This window comes from Bufo bufo, chromosome 2 (genome assembly GCF_905171765.1).
Source record: "Bufo bufo chromosome 2, aBufBuf1.1, whole genome shotgun sequence".
NCBI lineage: Eukaryota > Metazoa > Chordata > Amphibia > Anura > Bufonidae > Bufo > Bufo bufo.
This window is the reverse complement of record NC_053390.1, coordinates 580384320-580400481: the sequence shown is the minus strand read 5'-3', so window position 1 is coordinate 580400481 and position 16162 is coordinate 580384320. Positions and strand designations below refer to the sequence as shown.

Sequence of the window (16162 nt, the reverse complement as noted above, 5' to 3'; positions counted from 1 at the left end):
CGAATACAGCAGCAGTCTGACATTAGTAAAAAAAAGTGAGCAGTAGATGCACACAGTCTGTGTAGTAGGAGAGGAGCTTATGTACTAGTATTGTATTTTATGTATGCAGTACTTTACACTGTGCCTTTAGTTACTATATTTGTATTACTCTTTTCCTTCCAGGAGTAGTAAACAGATGTGTATATAGCACTTCAAAGGCCGCAGTCATTGGTCTGACAAAATCTGTTGCTGCAGATTTCATTGAGCAAGGGATTCGGTGCAACTGCATATGTCCAGGTAAGTGAAGTACAGAATGAAATATATAGGGTTTTCAGTCATACATACAAAAATGGTGTATTGCTGTGTTATTTTGCATTCTTCTCTAATGACCTGTATTAGCTATAAGAGCTTTGTGACCGTTTGAGGCCAGATTAGCATTGCCTGTTCTGTTTAAACTCTTTTATTGAAACATATAGCAAGCACACATATACATTGTTAGAATTTTTTTCCTTCTACGTCAGTAAAATGAACAGCATACAGTGACACATAGAATACAAAGTAACATACTAAAGTGAATTCAGAGCATTCAGTATACAAAAAAGGTATACAACATATCTCAACCACAACAATTGATCCATACATGGTATATATTACATACACATAGACCAGAGGGCACCTATTCTACATCCAACCAAACTGCATACAGAGTTGTATCTATTGAATAAGTTCAAAGAGTTGAATAACAAAGTAGCATTTCATAGTGTAAGTAGAGAAGTGCACCACGGTCTCCACAACAGGGGACAACCACTGCCTTTGTCAACACAATGGTTATAAGGGACTACGGTATTAACGCTGCCCCGACATCCACCGTACATGTACAGCAGATGTCAGGTCGTTAAAGGTGGCGCCTGCTCAGTGGGCAACATAGATGCCATGTGCATGCTGTTTTAAACAGAGTCTATGATCAGAGGTGTCTTTTAACCCCTCAGGTGCTGTGGCCAATTGCAATCATGGCATCTCATCAGTTGTTGGAAGCACAGTGCTCCCCGTGACCAAGTGGCTCCCCCCTTGATGATATCGCAGGAGTAGTGTTGAGCTAACTTGTGTTTTAAGTTCGGTTAAAATTCTGGTTCGGGTTATCGAAGTATCGTGTTATGGATTCCGCTACCACGACCATAACGGAATTTAGAATCCATAACGCGATTCTTCGATAACCCGAACGTTAGACGCCAGACTTAAAACACAAGTTCGCTCAACACTATGTAGGAGCCATTTAGTTGCTATGGCAGCCTAGGGGTTCTGAAGGCTCCATAGGCTGCCATAGTAAAGTTCCTATCCTATGCTTCCTGTAAGTGATCTAATGATTGCATGTTGAAGTCCAGTAGGGGGACCTAAAAAAGATCATTGGTATTGCAGGGTCCACAAATGTCTGAATATTAAAATGTAAACCTTTTTTATCCGTTATGTTGAATATGGTAGCCGAAAGAAAAAATGAGCCTTTGCAAAGCTCCCTAGATATAAATATAAAAAAGTTATGGGGGTCAGCAAAAGGCAATGGCATTTTTTCTTTTTTTTTTTTTTTTTACGTATTAAAACTACATCTCATGGAATATTAAGTAGTGACATTAGAAACTACAACTTTTCCACAAAAAACAAGCCAGATTTAGCTATGTGAACAGAAAAGTAGTTAAAAGTTACAGCCCCTGAAAGGCATGGAGTAACAAATGAAAAGGCTGCTTCATGAAGGGTTTAACTAAATTCGTCCACAAAGAGAGGCAAGGAGTTCTTCTAGCCTTCCACAGTAGAGACACATGATACTGCCACTCGTCATCCTCCAGCACTTCAGGCAGGAAACCCACCGGGTGGTCTTACTGGGACACTCACACAGGAAATATGTGACCTCTGTCAAGAATCTTTGAATTGCAGGGTGGCCCTTGAAAAAATAGCCCGCCTCCAATATCTCCAAATCAAGCTGCCTAAAAGTGACTCTGTCTTAGTTGTCCATAGCAACCAATCAGAGCTCAGCTTTCATTTTTTTCATAGCCCTGTAGGAACTGAAAGCTGAGCTCTGATTGGTTGCTATGGGAAACTAAGACTGATTTACTATTAGGCAGTTTGATTTGGAGATATTGGAAGCAGGCTACTTTTTCATGGGACTCTTTTAAAGGGGATCTGCCATGATCGGGTTGTCCATGGCACAATAAAGAGTTCTGCAACTCTCTAATATAATTTGTGAATGGATTCCTCACTATTTTCAAGATCTCTATTTTATTAACAGAATTACAGTGTAGAGGAAGTGAGTGATACAAGGTAAACATACACTATACACGCGTTACAGATAACCGAAGGAGCATTAGCATATTATTAGTCACTAACTTTTCAAAAATATGTCATATCAAAAGTTATGATCGGTGGCAGCCTGAGTGCTGAGAACCACACATCTTGAACGAAGGGAGAGAAGTGCGTGCATATGACGCTCTCTCTTCTCGCTGCACGAGACAAGCTCCATAGACGTCTATGGGCCTGTCTCGATTCTGTCCTCAGCAGCGTTTCTTTCCCCTAATTCTAGAGATCAGTTGGATCTCAGCATTCAGCCCCCCATCGACCAAAACTTTTTATATGTCTCTATGATGTATCAAAAGTTTTTGGAAAAGTTAGTGACACTTTTTAAATGTCCATACACTTTATCCTCCATACCTACATGAAAAAACTGAAAAGAAAAAGGGAACATCCATCTAGATTCTGTGTGTCAGGGTAAATGGGACTACAGCATCCGCTATATAAAGGAAATGTGACACCAAACTCTGCCAGTTAAAACCAGATACTTACACATCTCCTATTTTTGTAATCAGTTTTTATTTTCTGATTGTAAATTTTTTTTAAATTCTATTTCCTGAACATGATTATGGGAGCGGCCATCTTGCCTGAGTTGTTCTTAACAGCATTTAGAAATCATTAAAGGGCTTATCCAACGTCTCTGGTGACGCTAGGGAAGCTCGTCCCCGCCTGCCATTGGCTGCTCCTTCCCCCAGCACCGGATGTTTTCATCCGTGTACAGGAAGAAGGAACGGGGTAAGTATATTACCTATGAGGAGCCCGGCACATGGGAGAGCTGTTAGAGACGTTGCTTTATGGCAGCCCCATAGACACAATGGTCAGAAGACGACCTCTTTGACTTCTATGAGAGAGTTTTCTAGGCATGCTCTGTGACCTGTGCAGAGGTCAGGAGGGAGCAGATAAGCTGTGAAATCACCCATTGTGAATGGATGATCCTGTGTTGTCTGTACACAGAGGTGCTGTCTGTAAATCTAATCTTAAGGCAGAGTTTCCACTTTCAAGAAATTTTCTGCCGGCTTTCTTTATGCTTCAGAAGATATACACTACTGGGCATTGTATTTATGAGACATTACACAGGTTAGAGTTTATCAGTTTATGCAGCCCAGTGTTCAGTTCAGGGGAGACATTTGGGCTGCTGCCTTAGGCTACTTTCACACTAGCGTTCGGGGCTCCGCTTGTGAGTTCCGTTTGAAGGCTCTCACAAGCGGCCCCGAACGGATCCGTACAGCCCTAATGCATTCTGAATGGATGCGGATCCGCTCAGAATGCATCAGTTTGGCCTCCGCTCCGCTCAGCAGGCGGACACCCGAACGCAGCTTGCAGCGTTTTCGTGTCCGCCTGGCCGTGCGGAGCCAAACGGATCCGTCCAGACTTACAATGCAAGTCAATGGGGACGGATCCGTTTGACGTTGACACAATATGGTGCAATTTCAAACGGATCCGTCCCCCATTGACTTTCAATGTAAAGTCAGGAGTCCCTATTAATATACCATCAGATCAGAGTTTTCTCCGATCCGATGGTATATTTTAACTTGAAGCGTCCCCATCACCATGGGAACGCCTCTATGTTAGAATATACCATCGGATTTGAGTTACATCGTAAAACTCCGATCCGACAGTATATTCTAACACAGAGGCGTTCCCATGGTGATGGAGACGCTTCAAGTTAGAATATACTGAGAACTGTGTACATGACTGCCCCCTGCTGCCTGGCAGATGCTGCCAGGCAGCAGGGGGCAGACCCCCCCCTCCTGTAATTAACTTATTGGTGGCCAGTGCGGCCCCCCTCCCTCCCCAGTATTAATTGTAACCAGTGCGGCCCCCCTCCCTCTATATTCATCGGTGGCCAGTGCGGATTCCCAGTATTAAATATGACCAGTGCGGCCTCCCCCTCCCTCCCTCCCCAGTATTAAATATGACCAGTGCGGCCTCCCCCTCCCTCTATATTTATTGGTGGCCAGTGCGCATTCCAAGTATGGCCTCCCCAGTGCGGCCTCCCCTCTCCCCCCCCCCCCCTAATTAAAATCACACACCCCCCCCCACCCCATCATTGGTGGCAGCGGAGAGTACCGATCGGAGTCCCAGTTTAAATCGCTGGGGCTCCGATCGGTTACCATGGCAACCAAGACGCTATTGCAGTCTTGGCTGCCATGGTTACTTAGCAATAAATACAAGCATTATACTTACCTGAAGAGCTGCGATGTGTGTCCGGCCGGGAGCTCCTCCTACTGGTAAGTGAAAGGTCTGTGCGGCGCATTGCCTATTGCACAGACTTGTCACTTACCAGTAGGAGGAGCTCCCGGCCGGACACGCATCGCAGCTCTTCAGGTAAGTATAATGCTTGTATTTATTGCTAAGTAACCATGGCAGCCAAGACTGCAATAGCGTCTTGGTTGCCATGGTAACCGATCGGAGCCCCAGCGATTTAAACTGGGACTCCGATCGGTACTCTCCGCTGCCACTAATGATGGGGGGGGTGTGTGATTTTAATTAGGGGGGGGGAGAGGGGAGGCCGCACTGGGGAGGCCATACTTGGAATCTGCACTGGCCACCAATAAATATAGAGGGAGGGGGAGGCCGCACTGGTCATGTTTAATACTGGGGAGGGAGGGAGGGAGGGGGAGGCCGCACTGGTCATATTTTTTATACTGGGAATCCGCTCTGGCCACCGATGAATATAGAGGGAGGGGGGCCGCACTGGTTACAATTAATACTGGGGAGGGAGGGGGGCCGCACTGGCCACCAATAAGTTAAATACAGGAGGGGGGGTGGGGGTCTGCCCCCTGCTGCCTGGCAGCATCTGCAGTCATGTACACAGTTCTCAGTATATTCTAACATGAAGCGTCCCCATCACCATGGGAACGCTTCTGTGTTTAGAATATACTGTCGGATCTGAGTTTTCCGAAGTGAAAAATCAGATCTGAAATGAACAGTTATGCAAACGGATCCGTTCTGAACGCATGCAAGCGTTTGCATTATAGGAGCGGATCCGTCTGTACAGACACCAGACGGATCCGCTCCTAACGCAAGTGTGAAAGTAGCCTTATTTGGCTCACTGTCAGCAAGCAGAGGTCTTGGAAAATATGAAGAATTGAAGCACAAAGTATATTAGAAAATTGCATTTAACATTAATGTTTTATACACATATCGCTGGTCTATAACAGGCCGAGAAGTGGGTGCTATGTGGGCAACCTAAATGCTTCCTGTTCATGGGGCCAGATTGAAATAAAAAGCTCAGTCACTACTCATTCACGGGGCAAATATGGACTGTGTCCTCTGATGCTTTATAAAATTGTTCAATAAAATCAAGATAAAGGACGGCTCTGCCTCCTGGTTTGAGATGGTCAGGTGCACCTATCTGATGTCGCACTCAAAGCACCAAAATATTATAACAATAGTAGATGGGCACTCTAATATCCAGAACCACCGAGTAATTTGTTCATAATATTTAATCCGAGTAAAACAAATAATAGCAATATCATAAAATACAATCAATGAATCCAATATCTAAAATAGGCCTACAAACAAAATATGAACAATCTTATATTAATTCTAATAGCCGCTATAGATGGGGTAGATAAAACTAGTAATAAGCTGCCACCAGAACAATCTCCGGTTACAATGGTTGAATAAGTCGGGCGGGTAATAGGCACCTGCAAATAATCCCCAAGTGATGTGTTACACAAAGAAATATATAAACGTGAAGTGCAATATAATGCAATAATCCAAGTGCAATATAATACAAATAAAACCAGGAAAAGGGGGTATAATAGAAATAAATAAAAATTATAAGATGCTGGTGATCACTTTTCCGTGAAAAAAGAGACAAAAAAGTAATTTTAGATTGTGCAATGTTGCTGTATATGAATAGGTGATAGTCAATCACTATTTAAAGTGCATATGCTGCCCGTATTCAACAAGATTTTGTAGTGGCTACTCCACAACTGTAGCTAATACCTCCGGGTATAGCTATTTTGTTCCAATGGTCTGGTCAGTGTTAAATGCTCTCCATAATCAACCAGAGAAAATGCAGAGAAAATAAAATGTCAATTATTTAACAATCGCTGCACCTTGTAGTAGTACTCACGCTTGATGGTATATTCCGATCTGTAGCGTGGCTGTAAGAAGGCTTACCTCACGTATGATATAAGGAGGTACCTTGCTAGTATGTCTTGACTCTATGGTCCGTTTTCGCTGTTAACCGCAGTTGTCCAGAGCTGACCGTGGTTCCCAGGTCTCACTCTGATTGAATCAAGGGCAGAATCTGGATGCGTCTGCACTGGGCGTTTCTCACTGCTCCATGTGGTTGGTTTAATTACTCCAGCTGATTTCTGCTATCCATGTGTTACCAGACTATGGCCATTAGATCTGGTATTAGTTTGGTGGAAGCGCTTTTTCTAGATATCAATCATCATATTGAAAATCTAGTTCTGCCGGTTTTCTGCCAGGATTAGTTTCTTATCCGTCCACGCCAGACGCGTTTCGAAGGTTGGACTACCTTCTTCCTCAGTGGCTTTGGTAAGAACTGCCTGGATATCCGGCTTTTATTCCTCTGGCTATCAAAGAGGGTTGTTTATTAACCCTGGAGTGGATCTTGTGGATCTGGTAGTCATTTAGTCATATAGTTTTTTCAATATGGTTCCTATGCGGTTTTTTATAAAAAACCGCATAAAAAACCGCATAGGAACCATATTGAAAAAACTATATGACTAAATGACTACCAGATCCACAAGATCCACTCCAGGGTTAATAAACAACCCTCTTTGATAGCCAGAGGAATAAAAGCCGGATATCCAGGCAGTTCTTACCAAAGCCACTGAGGAAGAAGGTAGTCCAACCTTCGAAACGCGTCTGGCGTGGACGGATAAGAAACTAATCCTGGCAGAAAACCGGCAGAACTAGATTTTCAATATGATGATTGATATCTAGAAAAAGCGCTTCCACCAAACTAATACCAGATCTACTGGCCATAGTCTGGTAACACATGGATAGCAGAAATCAGCTGGAGTAATTAAACCAACCACATGGAGCAGTGAGAAACGCCCAGTGCAGACGCATCCAGATTCTGCCCTTGATTCAATCAGAGTGAGACCTGGGAACCACGGTCAGCTCTGGACAACTGCGGTTAACAGCGAAAACGGACCATAGAGTCAAGACATACTAGCAAGGTACCTCCTTATATCATACGTGAGGTAAGCCTTCTTACAGCCACGCTACAGATCGGAATATACCATCAAGCGTGAGTACTACTACAAGGTGCAGCGATTGTTAAATAATTGACATTTTATTTTCTCTGCATTTTCTCTGGTTGATTATGGAGAGCATTTAACACTGACCAGACCATTGGAACAAAATAGCTATACCCGGAGGTATTAGCTACAGTTGTGGAGTAGCCACTACAAAATCTTGTTGAATACGGGCAGCATATGCACTTTAAATAGTGATTGACTATCACCTATTCATATACAGCAACATTGCACAATCTAAAATTACTTTTTTGTCTCTTTTTTCACGGAAAAGTGATCACCAGCATCTTATAATTTTTATTTATTTCTATTATACCCCCTTTTCCTGGTTTTATTTGTATTATATTGCACTTGGATTATTGCATTATATTGCACTTCACGTTTATATATTTCTTTGTGTAACACATCACTTGGGGATTATTTGCAGGTGCCTATTACCCGCCCGACTTATTCAACCATTGTAACCGGAGATTGTTCTGGTGGCAGCTTATTACTAGTTTTATCTACCCCATCTATAGCGGCTATTAGAATTAATATAAGATTGTTCATATTTTGTTTGTAGGCCTATTTTAGATATTGGATTCATTGATTGTATTTTATGATATTGCTATTATTTGTTTTACTCGGATTAAATATTATGAACAAATTACTCGGTGGTTCTGGATATTAGAGTGCCCATCTACTATTGTTTTTATAAAATTGTTACCAAAGCTGGATTAAGACTTTAACAGTGTTGCTACTTTCTGTGTAATTATGTGAATCCTGTTATTGCGAAGGAGCCTAAAATGATGACATCATAATCTGAGAATTATAATGCTTCAAACATGAGCATTAATATATAGGTATATATATTTAGGAACCGTGGATACACCTTCTTTGAGAGAGAGGATCCAAGCCAGACCAAACCCTGAACAGGTAAGGACATGAAATAGTCTGTTATTTCTAGCTGCAGTGCTAGATGTGTCGATGCTATCTCATCATGTTCCCGTCATTCGACCAGGCTTTAAAGGATTTTCTTGCGAGACAAAAGACTGGAAGAATGGCCACAGCAGAAGAAGTTGCCCATCTGTGCGTATACCTCGCTTCTGATGAAGTAAGTCCTTAAGTCATGTTTCTAGATCTATACAGCTGTGAAAATAGACTTCCTATTTTTTTGGAGCTATTGGTCCATATTGTCTAACAAGAGATGCCTGAAGATTGGACTATGGAATCAGACCCCGTTCAGCTTATACTCCTCTCATTATGAAAGTCAAAAAACATTGAAACCCTCTAAATTCGGAGGCCAGTAGGAGCCAGGTGGTAAATAGCAGTTACTGGCAGCGGGCATCCTGGTGCCAGTTCTCTCCGTTGTATTTGCATTCTGTAGGTCTTGCTGTTTCTAGGGGGTCATAAAGAATGCCCTTGTCTGTGCTGTACTTATGATGGAGGCACGGCACACAACTTCTTGGAGGCTTGTGATGCACGGGGTCCTGACACTGAACTATAGCCACAAGAAGGAGGAGGTGGTAACTGCATACAGATGTATACAGCTGTCATTGTGTTTAACCTCTTAACGCACTATGACTTAAATGTGCCATACACTAAGGCACCATGACTTACAGTTACATCATGATGTTCAACAGCAGGAGCCCCGTGGTAATTGATAGCCAGGCTCCTGCTGTAAAGGCTAGGATCAGAGAAACCTTGGATCCTGACCTGTAAACCCCTTAGATGCCATGGTCTTTATTAGCCACAGCATCTAAGGAGCTTGACAGAGGGAAAGGATGATTGTGGGGTGCAGATGGGTTACCATGGCATCTCAGTAGATATGCCAAGATGTGCCCCCCCCCCCACACAGTAGATATGCCAAGATATGTGCCCCCCCACACAGTAGATATGCCAAGATATGTGCCCCCTTCATAGTAGATATCCCAAGATATGTGCCCCCTCACAGTAGATATGCCAAGATATGTGCCCCCTCACAGTACATATGCCAAGATATGTGCCCCCTTCACAGTAGATATCCCAAAATATGTTCCCCCTCACAGTTAATATGCCAAGATGTGTGCCCGCTTCACAGTGGTTTTGCCCAGATGTGCCCCCTTCACAGGAAGAGGTTTGAAAAAACAAACAATAAATACTCCTCGCCTTTGTCACCTGGCTCCTCCCATGATCTGCGCTCCCCATCAGCAGCAGCAGAATACTGTAACACATCTCGCTGCTGTGTAGGAGGAGCAGAGGCTGATTCCCAGCCTGTCCCGCTCCTCCTCCTACACAGATCAACTCTGGCAGCTCAATGGTGGAGCGGGGAGCAAATAGTTCCCTGCTTCAGTGGCGTGCCTACGGTGTTTGGAACCCAGGGCGGGTTCTCTCTCTAGTACCCCTCCAATACTTTGAAAAAATTTGTACCCCCTCACAGTAGTATTGCCCCTATAGTACAACCTTCACAGTAGTTTTGTACAGATGTGTGGCCGCTCACAGTAGTTATGCCCACATTGTGCCCTCTCACAGTAGTTATGCCCTCTCTGTGCCCCTTTCACAGTAATAATCCCCATTGTGCCCCCTTCATAGTAGAAATCCCCATTGTGCCCCCTTTATAGTAGAAATCCCCATTGTGCCCCCTTCATAGTAGAAATCCCCATTGTGCCCCCTTCACAGTAATAATGCCCACTGTGCCCCCTCCATAGTAGTAATGCCTCTGGCTCTGTGCCCCCTCCATAGTAGAAATGCCCTCTGTGCCCCCTCCATAGTAACAAAGTCCTCTGTGCCCCCTTCATAGTAATAAAGCCCTCTGTGCCCCCTTCATAGTAATAAAGCCCTCTGTGCCCACTCTGTATTAAAAAAAAACAAAAAAAAGAAGCACAGTAACTACTCACTTTGTCCCGTTCCTGAAGCTCACAGTCCTCTCTTTCCTGCCGGCACAGATCGCTTTGCAGCACTGTGTGGGCGGACCTTATGCAGATTACCGGGCTGAAGGCTCCGCCCACACAGGTCGGCAGCGCGATCCGTGCCTGCAGGCTGAATGGTGGAGCAGGGAGAAGTCTTCCTGCTTTTACCGTTCAGAGTGTGGCTGGCCTGAAGGAGGGGAGGAGCACGGGGAGCTGAACGGTGAGTGACAGGACCCAGCTTCCTGCGCTCCAGCAATGAGAGCTTCCATCTGTATTGATGGAAGCGCTCATTGCTTCTGGCCTCTGGCAGCTGTGCTGTGGGCCCCTGCCGGAGCTGTGGGCCCCGTCACTTGCCCTGGTATGCCGGGTGCTGACGCCGGTCTTGCGCTAGTGCTACATATCGTGACTACTACTGTATGGCCTTCAGGTATTGCGCTAGTTCTTGTTTCGGTGGTTACTATCTGTATGGGATTTTTCTCGGGGGAAGGATGTGTGTTAGCACTCCATGCCATGGCTCCTACTGAACAGTCTCCACCTTGGGTGGAGTATTTGCTTTAGTAATACATACCATAGCACCTTCTGTATGGTCTCCTCATCAGGTGGAGTATGGTGTTATCACTGTATACTATGGATTCTACGGTATAACCTCATCCCCAGGTGGAGTATTGTGCCAGCACTAGTTCCTGTGGCTACTCCTGTCATTCTCAGGTGGAGAATTTTCCTTAGCCCTAAGTGCCTTGTCTACCACTGTGTGGTTCCCTTTTCCGGCTCAGGGCTTACGTTCCCCCTGCAAGCCATGGTGGCATCCGTGTTGCTTTCTTCCTCTCTCCTTGCATTTGCACTGAATATGGTTCTGTGGTTTCTACCACATTGCCTTCTGTTCCGTTCCATGTTTCGGCACTGGCTCTGTATGCTGTAGCTTCTACCGCTTCTCTCCTTCTATAGGTGAAACCCTCACACTGGTCTTGGGTGTGGTGGTTGTGTCTACATTCCCTCTCAGGTGGATCTCCGGCGCATTTTACGCGACCAATGGATGCCATTGCACCAATAGGGGGGGTCTTTATGCTGGCACTTGCAGTTTTAGCTGATTCGTCCACTCATTCCTGATGACAAGGTCATCTGCAGTACTTCCATTCTCTGACCAGGTATTTGCATTAGTATGCATGCTATAGCTGATGAACCATTCACTTCTGGTGCACACTTTTGTGGGGTTCTCCCTGGTTAGCATAACCCTCTTGTTTCTATGACATTGGTCAACCACAAGGTTCTTATTTCAAGTGGGACATTGGCGCTAATTGTTGATGCTGTGACACCATCAACACTGCCTCTTTTAAGAGATGAGTAATAGATTTGACATGTCCTTATGTAGGGGACACACCTATTCAGGGCACATAATGTGCATCAACTGCTTTTCCCCCCCTCACCGGACAGGACTATGGTGCTGTTCCATGTTGTCAATGCTAATAGATGTTTTGTTGCTGGAACACAACACCCTTTCTACGTTATGCCCCTCTGCAAGACGACTGATTCCGCCCCCCCCCCCCCCCCCCCAGATTATGTTTCTGTCTACCTGTCCCAGTACCCATACTCCTGAGGTTGGATTCTTACTGTTCTGGAATGCCTGCACTATTTTTTCCAGATTTTCTGATGTTTTTGTGACGTCAGACATAGTCATCACATTTTCTACTGGAGAAGTATTTCTCCTATCTCGGACCAATCTGTGCATTCCGCTGATGACCGCATTGTCCTCTTCAGGCAGAGTCGCTACACGGTGACAGCAGATGGTCTCTGACGAATCTATACACCTCAGATGTTTTTGGCGTCAGCTTTACTTCTACCTATCACTATTGTATTTTTGTTCTTCAGCCTGCAGTTGGGTCTGCCTGATCCAGGCAGTTTGAAGTGTCAAGCAGCTTCTTTTGTTAGAAGTCTCACGACAAGCGTCTACGGCTCTGGGGGCATCTGTCTTCCACAATACCTGACCTTGGGTGGCGTTTCCTTTTTAAGCAGAGATGTATGCTGCGATTCTTACCTTTTGGATCGGCTTCCATGAGTGTATTCCGGCGAGTGTATTTGCTCTCTCTCATGTATTGTAGCATACTCTCTTTTAAGAGAGCGGTTGCTCAGTTTCCTCAGGCTGTCTAATGCCAGTCATGATATGGTCCGGGTTCCAGCATCACTTGCAGTCTTCCTTTTGTCTAGTGGCGGAGGTTGTTTTTGCTGCACTCTTCTGCCGCTTTGCTCTCTGCTGCATGGCTGGGATGCTTTTGATCCCCAGGACACAGTCTTTAACTTTCAGTCTACTCCCCATTTGTCTATGGTTTTTCATTTCCTTCCTATGACTAGTTCCCGTTGTGGCTTTTTGTCCCCCTTGGCCATCCCATATCTCTGTCTTGATGAGTGATCATATTCCATACTTTTTAGTCTCTTCTCGTGCTGGATTCTTTACAAGGGAGTGGCTACTCGCTATTTTCTTTTACAAATTGTTCCACAGGGGTCTCCTCACGTACCTGGGAGATCCCTACAGGACTAGTTCTCTGCCAGTTGCCCAGTAATTCCTTCCAGTTTTCCCAGTTTTTTCCTGGGTTAAAGTATCCCATCCTGATGCTTACACATTGGGTAAGATCGTGTCTGGCTTTTCCTGTTGCTCGTTCGCCAGGTCTCGTGCATACCCAGATTCTACAGGTTCATTTCTGTTGAGTAGACACCCCTCGGTTTTCCATGGGGCCTATTGCCATGCAAGACATCCTGGGTTTCCAGTCCAGGTCCCCACAGCAATTCTGTGGTCCTCGTTATCCGGAATTACCTTCCGCACATTATCTTCAGTCGTCAGACAAGCTTATCCTTCTCGTGGACATTATGTGCTGCTATGCACATCTTCTGAAGCCTCTTGAGCCCTTGGGCTTCGTTTAACTAGGTTTCCTCTTTTTGCCCAGTCTAAGACGCCGTGCGTTCTACGCTCTCTGGCTGGTCTTCCTGGTTCATGCTCCTCCTGCCCTATTCAGGTTTCCTGTGCATCCTTTCCCCACATTTCTGTGTGGGGTCTTATGACCGGCCTTAAATTTGTTCTAGTCTTTTATTCCCTCCCCATGGTACTGCTTTGGAACGTCCCATGGTCTCCTGCGTCCCCCAATGATACGAGCGAGAAAATTCCTATTTTAACATATGTTTAAAGTATACAAAAAAATGTATACTTTAATGGATGCCTTAGTCTACTTTTCACACTGGCGTTTTAGCTTTCCGTTTGTGAGATGCGTTCAGGGCTCTCACAAGCGGTCCAAAACGGATCAGTTTTGCCCTAATGCATTCTGAATGGAAAAGGATCCGCTCAGAAAGCATCAGTTTGGCTCTGTTCTGTCTCTATTCCCCTTTGGAGGCAGACACCAAAACGAGCAGCGTCTATCTGACGAAACTGAGCCAAACCGTTTTCTATGACACAATCTGGCACAATAGAAAACGGATCCGTCCTCCATTGACTTTCATTGGTGTTCAAGACGGATCTGTCTTGGCTATGTTACAGATAATACAAACTGATCAGTTCTGAACGGATGCAGACGTTTGTATTATCTGAACGGATCCATCTGTGCAGATCCATGACGTATCCGCACCAAACGCGAGTGAAAGTAGCCTAAGATTGATGCCATACAGTGGCATATGTTCACCACACAGTTCTGTTGTAAAAAAATAAATAAAAGAAAAAGTATACGTCAACAATGCTGTTAGTTAGATTAGTGACAATCATGTGACTCCCTTTAACTTTAAAGAGGACCTTTCACTGATCCTGACATTGTGAACTAACTATACAGACATGTAGCGTAGCGCCCGGGGATCTCACTGCACTTACTATTATCCCTGGGCGCCTGGGAGGTTCTTTTCTCCCAGGCTGTGAGCTCTGCGCTGCGATTGGCCAGCGCTACAGCAGAACAAGGGCAGACTCCGCCTACCATAACTTAGTGACCGAAGATACCGGAGGGCATAGCGGGAGAACGGAGCGGCGCCCAGGGATAATAGTAAGTACAGTGAGATCCCCGGGCGCCGCTCTCCATGTCTGTATACTTAGTTCACAATGTCAGGATCAGTGAAAGGTCCTCTTTAATGAAGATGCAGTACATCCATTATGTTTTTCTGTGGAGCCTTATGATAGCTTTATGTTGATCACATGTGGTTATAAAGAGAGAAGTGGGTGGAAATTCAGATTTGTTGGAAATTATTATGGGTTCTTGTAAAGGAACTTATGATTAAATATCGCCACTTTGGAGTTGTTTGTTCTATACAACCTGGAACATGTGGTAAAACATTTTTAGAAAAGTTTCCAGTGACCAGAATTTTTTTTCTGTGTGAGGTTATTTATTTTATTTTTTTATGCCCATTATAATTTTGGTTAATATCATAATAAGAAAAGTCTGTCAAAATTTCCAGCAACCTTGAAAAAGAATATTGTATGTGAAGAAATGTATGTTTATGGAGTTACTTGCTGTCATCTTGTGCCGGGTTGGTGTGTCGGACCCTTAAAGGGTTGACGTTGTACGTGTAGTTCTATCTGTAGGCAACAGGTTATAGAGCAGAAGGAGCAGCACAGATTGATATATAGTTTTGTAGACACAAATTAAGTGATGCCCACAACTGTAGCCTGTTAATTGAATGAATCAGAGCCTTTCCTATATGCACAGTCCTACAAAGATGGAGGTCAGTTGCTGAAATGGACCACCAATGTATTTAGGCATAGGAAGTGCAGAAATTTAAAGGAATACAAGTTATGTCATTTTGTGGGGAAAAATTCTGCATAATTTGTATTTTATTCACTTAAATCTCTGCTCTTTCTATGCTATATCTGTGTATGAATGTGCATACTGGAAAGGCTCTCAATTAGTGTTGGGCGAATCGAGCTTTAGATCCTAGATCCAAAGTCAATTCGCTCAGAACTTTGTTTGAATGCTGTATAAATGTAATTCAAATGTATGGGCTCCTGCGAGGAAAATTTGTTATAACTTCGAATGCATGCAGGACTACTTTGTCTGGTAAAATGACTCACAAATGGAAACCTCATGGATCCTATTATAGTCAATGGGGTCCGCTGTAAGGTTCAATTATGTGCTGGATCTGGGACTTCTGTTATTTTCATTGTTCTGCTCCTAAAGAGGGTAGAAGGCTGGGTCAGACTGGCCCACCAGAGGATCCTCGGATGGACCCAGTCTCTAAAGCTAAAGTGGGCCCCAAAGGTCCCACTTGTGACTAGGGCCTATTTCTTTGATTTAAAACCTATGAGGGGGGGGGGGCGTGGCCTGACTGGCGATGTAGGAAGTCGCACCTCGCTGAGCTCCCGTCTTATTCCTCCACCATCCTGCGGCTGGCTGCCTCATTTCCACACCGGATCGCTGCCACGACATCTGCGGTGCCTCATCGCCCTACGGATCCCTCCATGATCATGACGAGGTGTGGTAAGAAGGACCGGGATGTGGCGGGGCCTACAACAGCAAAACAAAATGGCACCGCCGTGCCTGACAAAGCGACTGAGATCATGGCGCGGCTGGTTCAATACGCCCGTTCCTCCTCTCCTGCGGGCGGTGCAGAGGATGCGGGCCCCCATAATCCCAAAAAGGCCCCTGAAATGAAGGTATCTGATGCCCCTGATGAAAAGGCCCAAATTGCCCAAGATGGCAGACACCATGAGGGCCAGAAGGGATCCGTCCCAGAAACCTGCCCTGTGGCTGCAGACCAGGCCCATTCGGCCCA

General features: G+C 44.9%; 1 protein-coding gene across 1 annotated transcript in view; it reads left to right on the top strand.

The window, feature by feature from the left end:
• BDH2 (3-hydroxybutyrate dehydrogenase 2) overlaps window positions 1-16162 on the top strand; it is a 59215-nt gene that overhangs the window by 25456 nt on the left and 17597 nt on the right. Inside the window, exons 7-9 of the mRNA XM_040418229.1 lie at window positions 163-276; window positions 8419-8477; window positions 8563-8655. Coding sequence (XP_040274163.1) covers window positions 163-276; window positions 8419-8477; window positions 8563-8655 — 266 coding nt within the window. The remainder of the gene's footprint in view (window positions 1-162; window positions 277-8418; window positions 8478-8562; window positions 8656-16162) is intronic.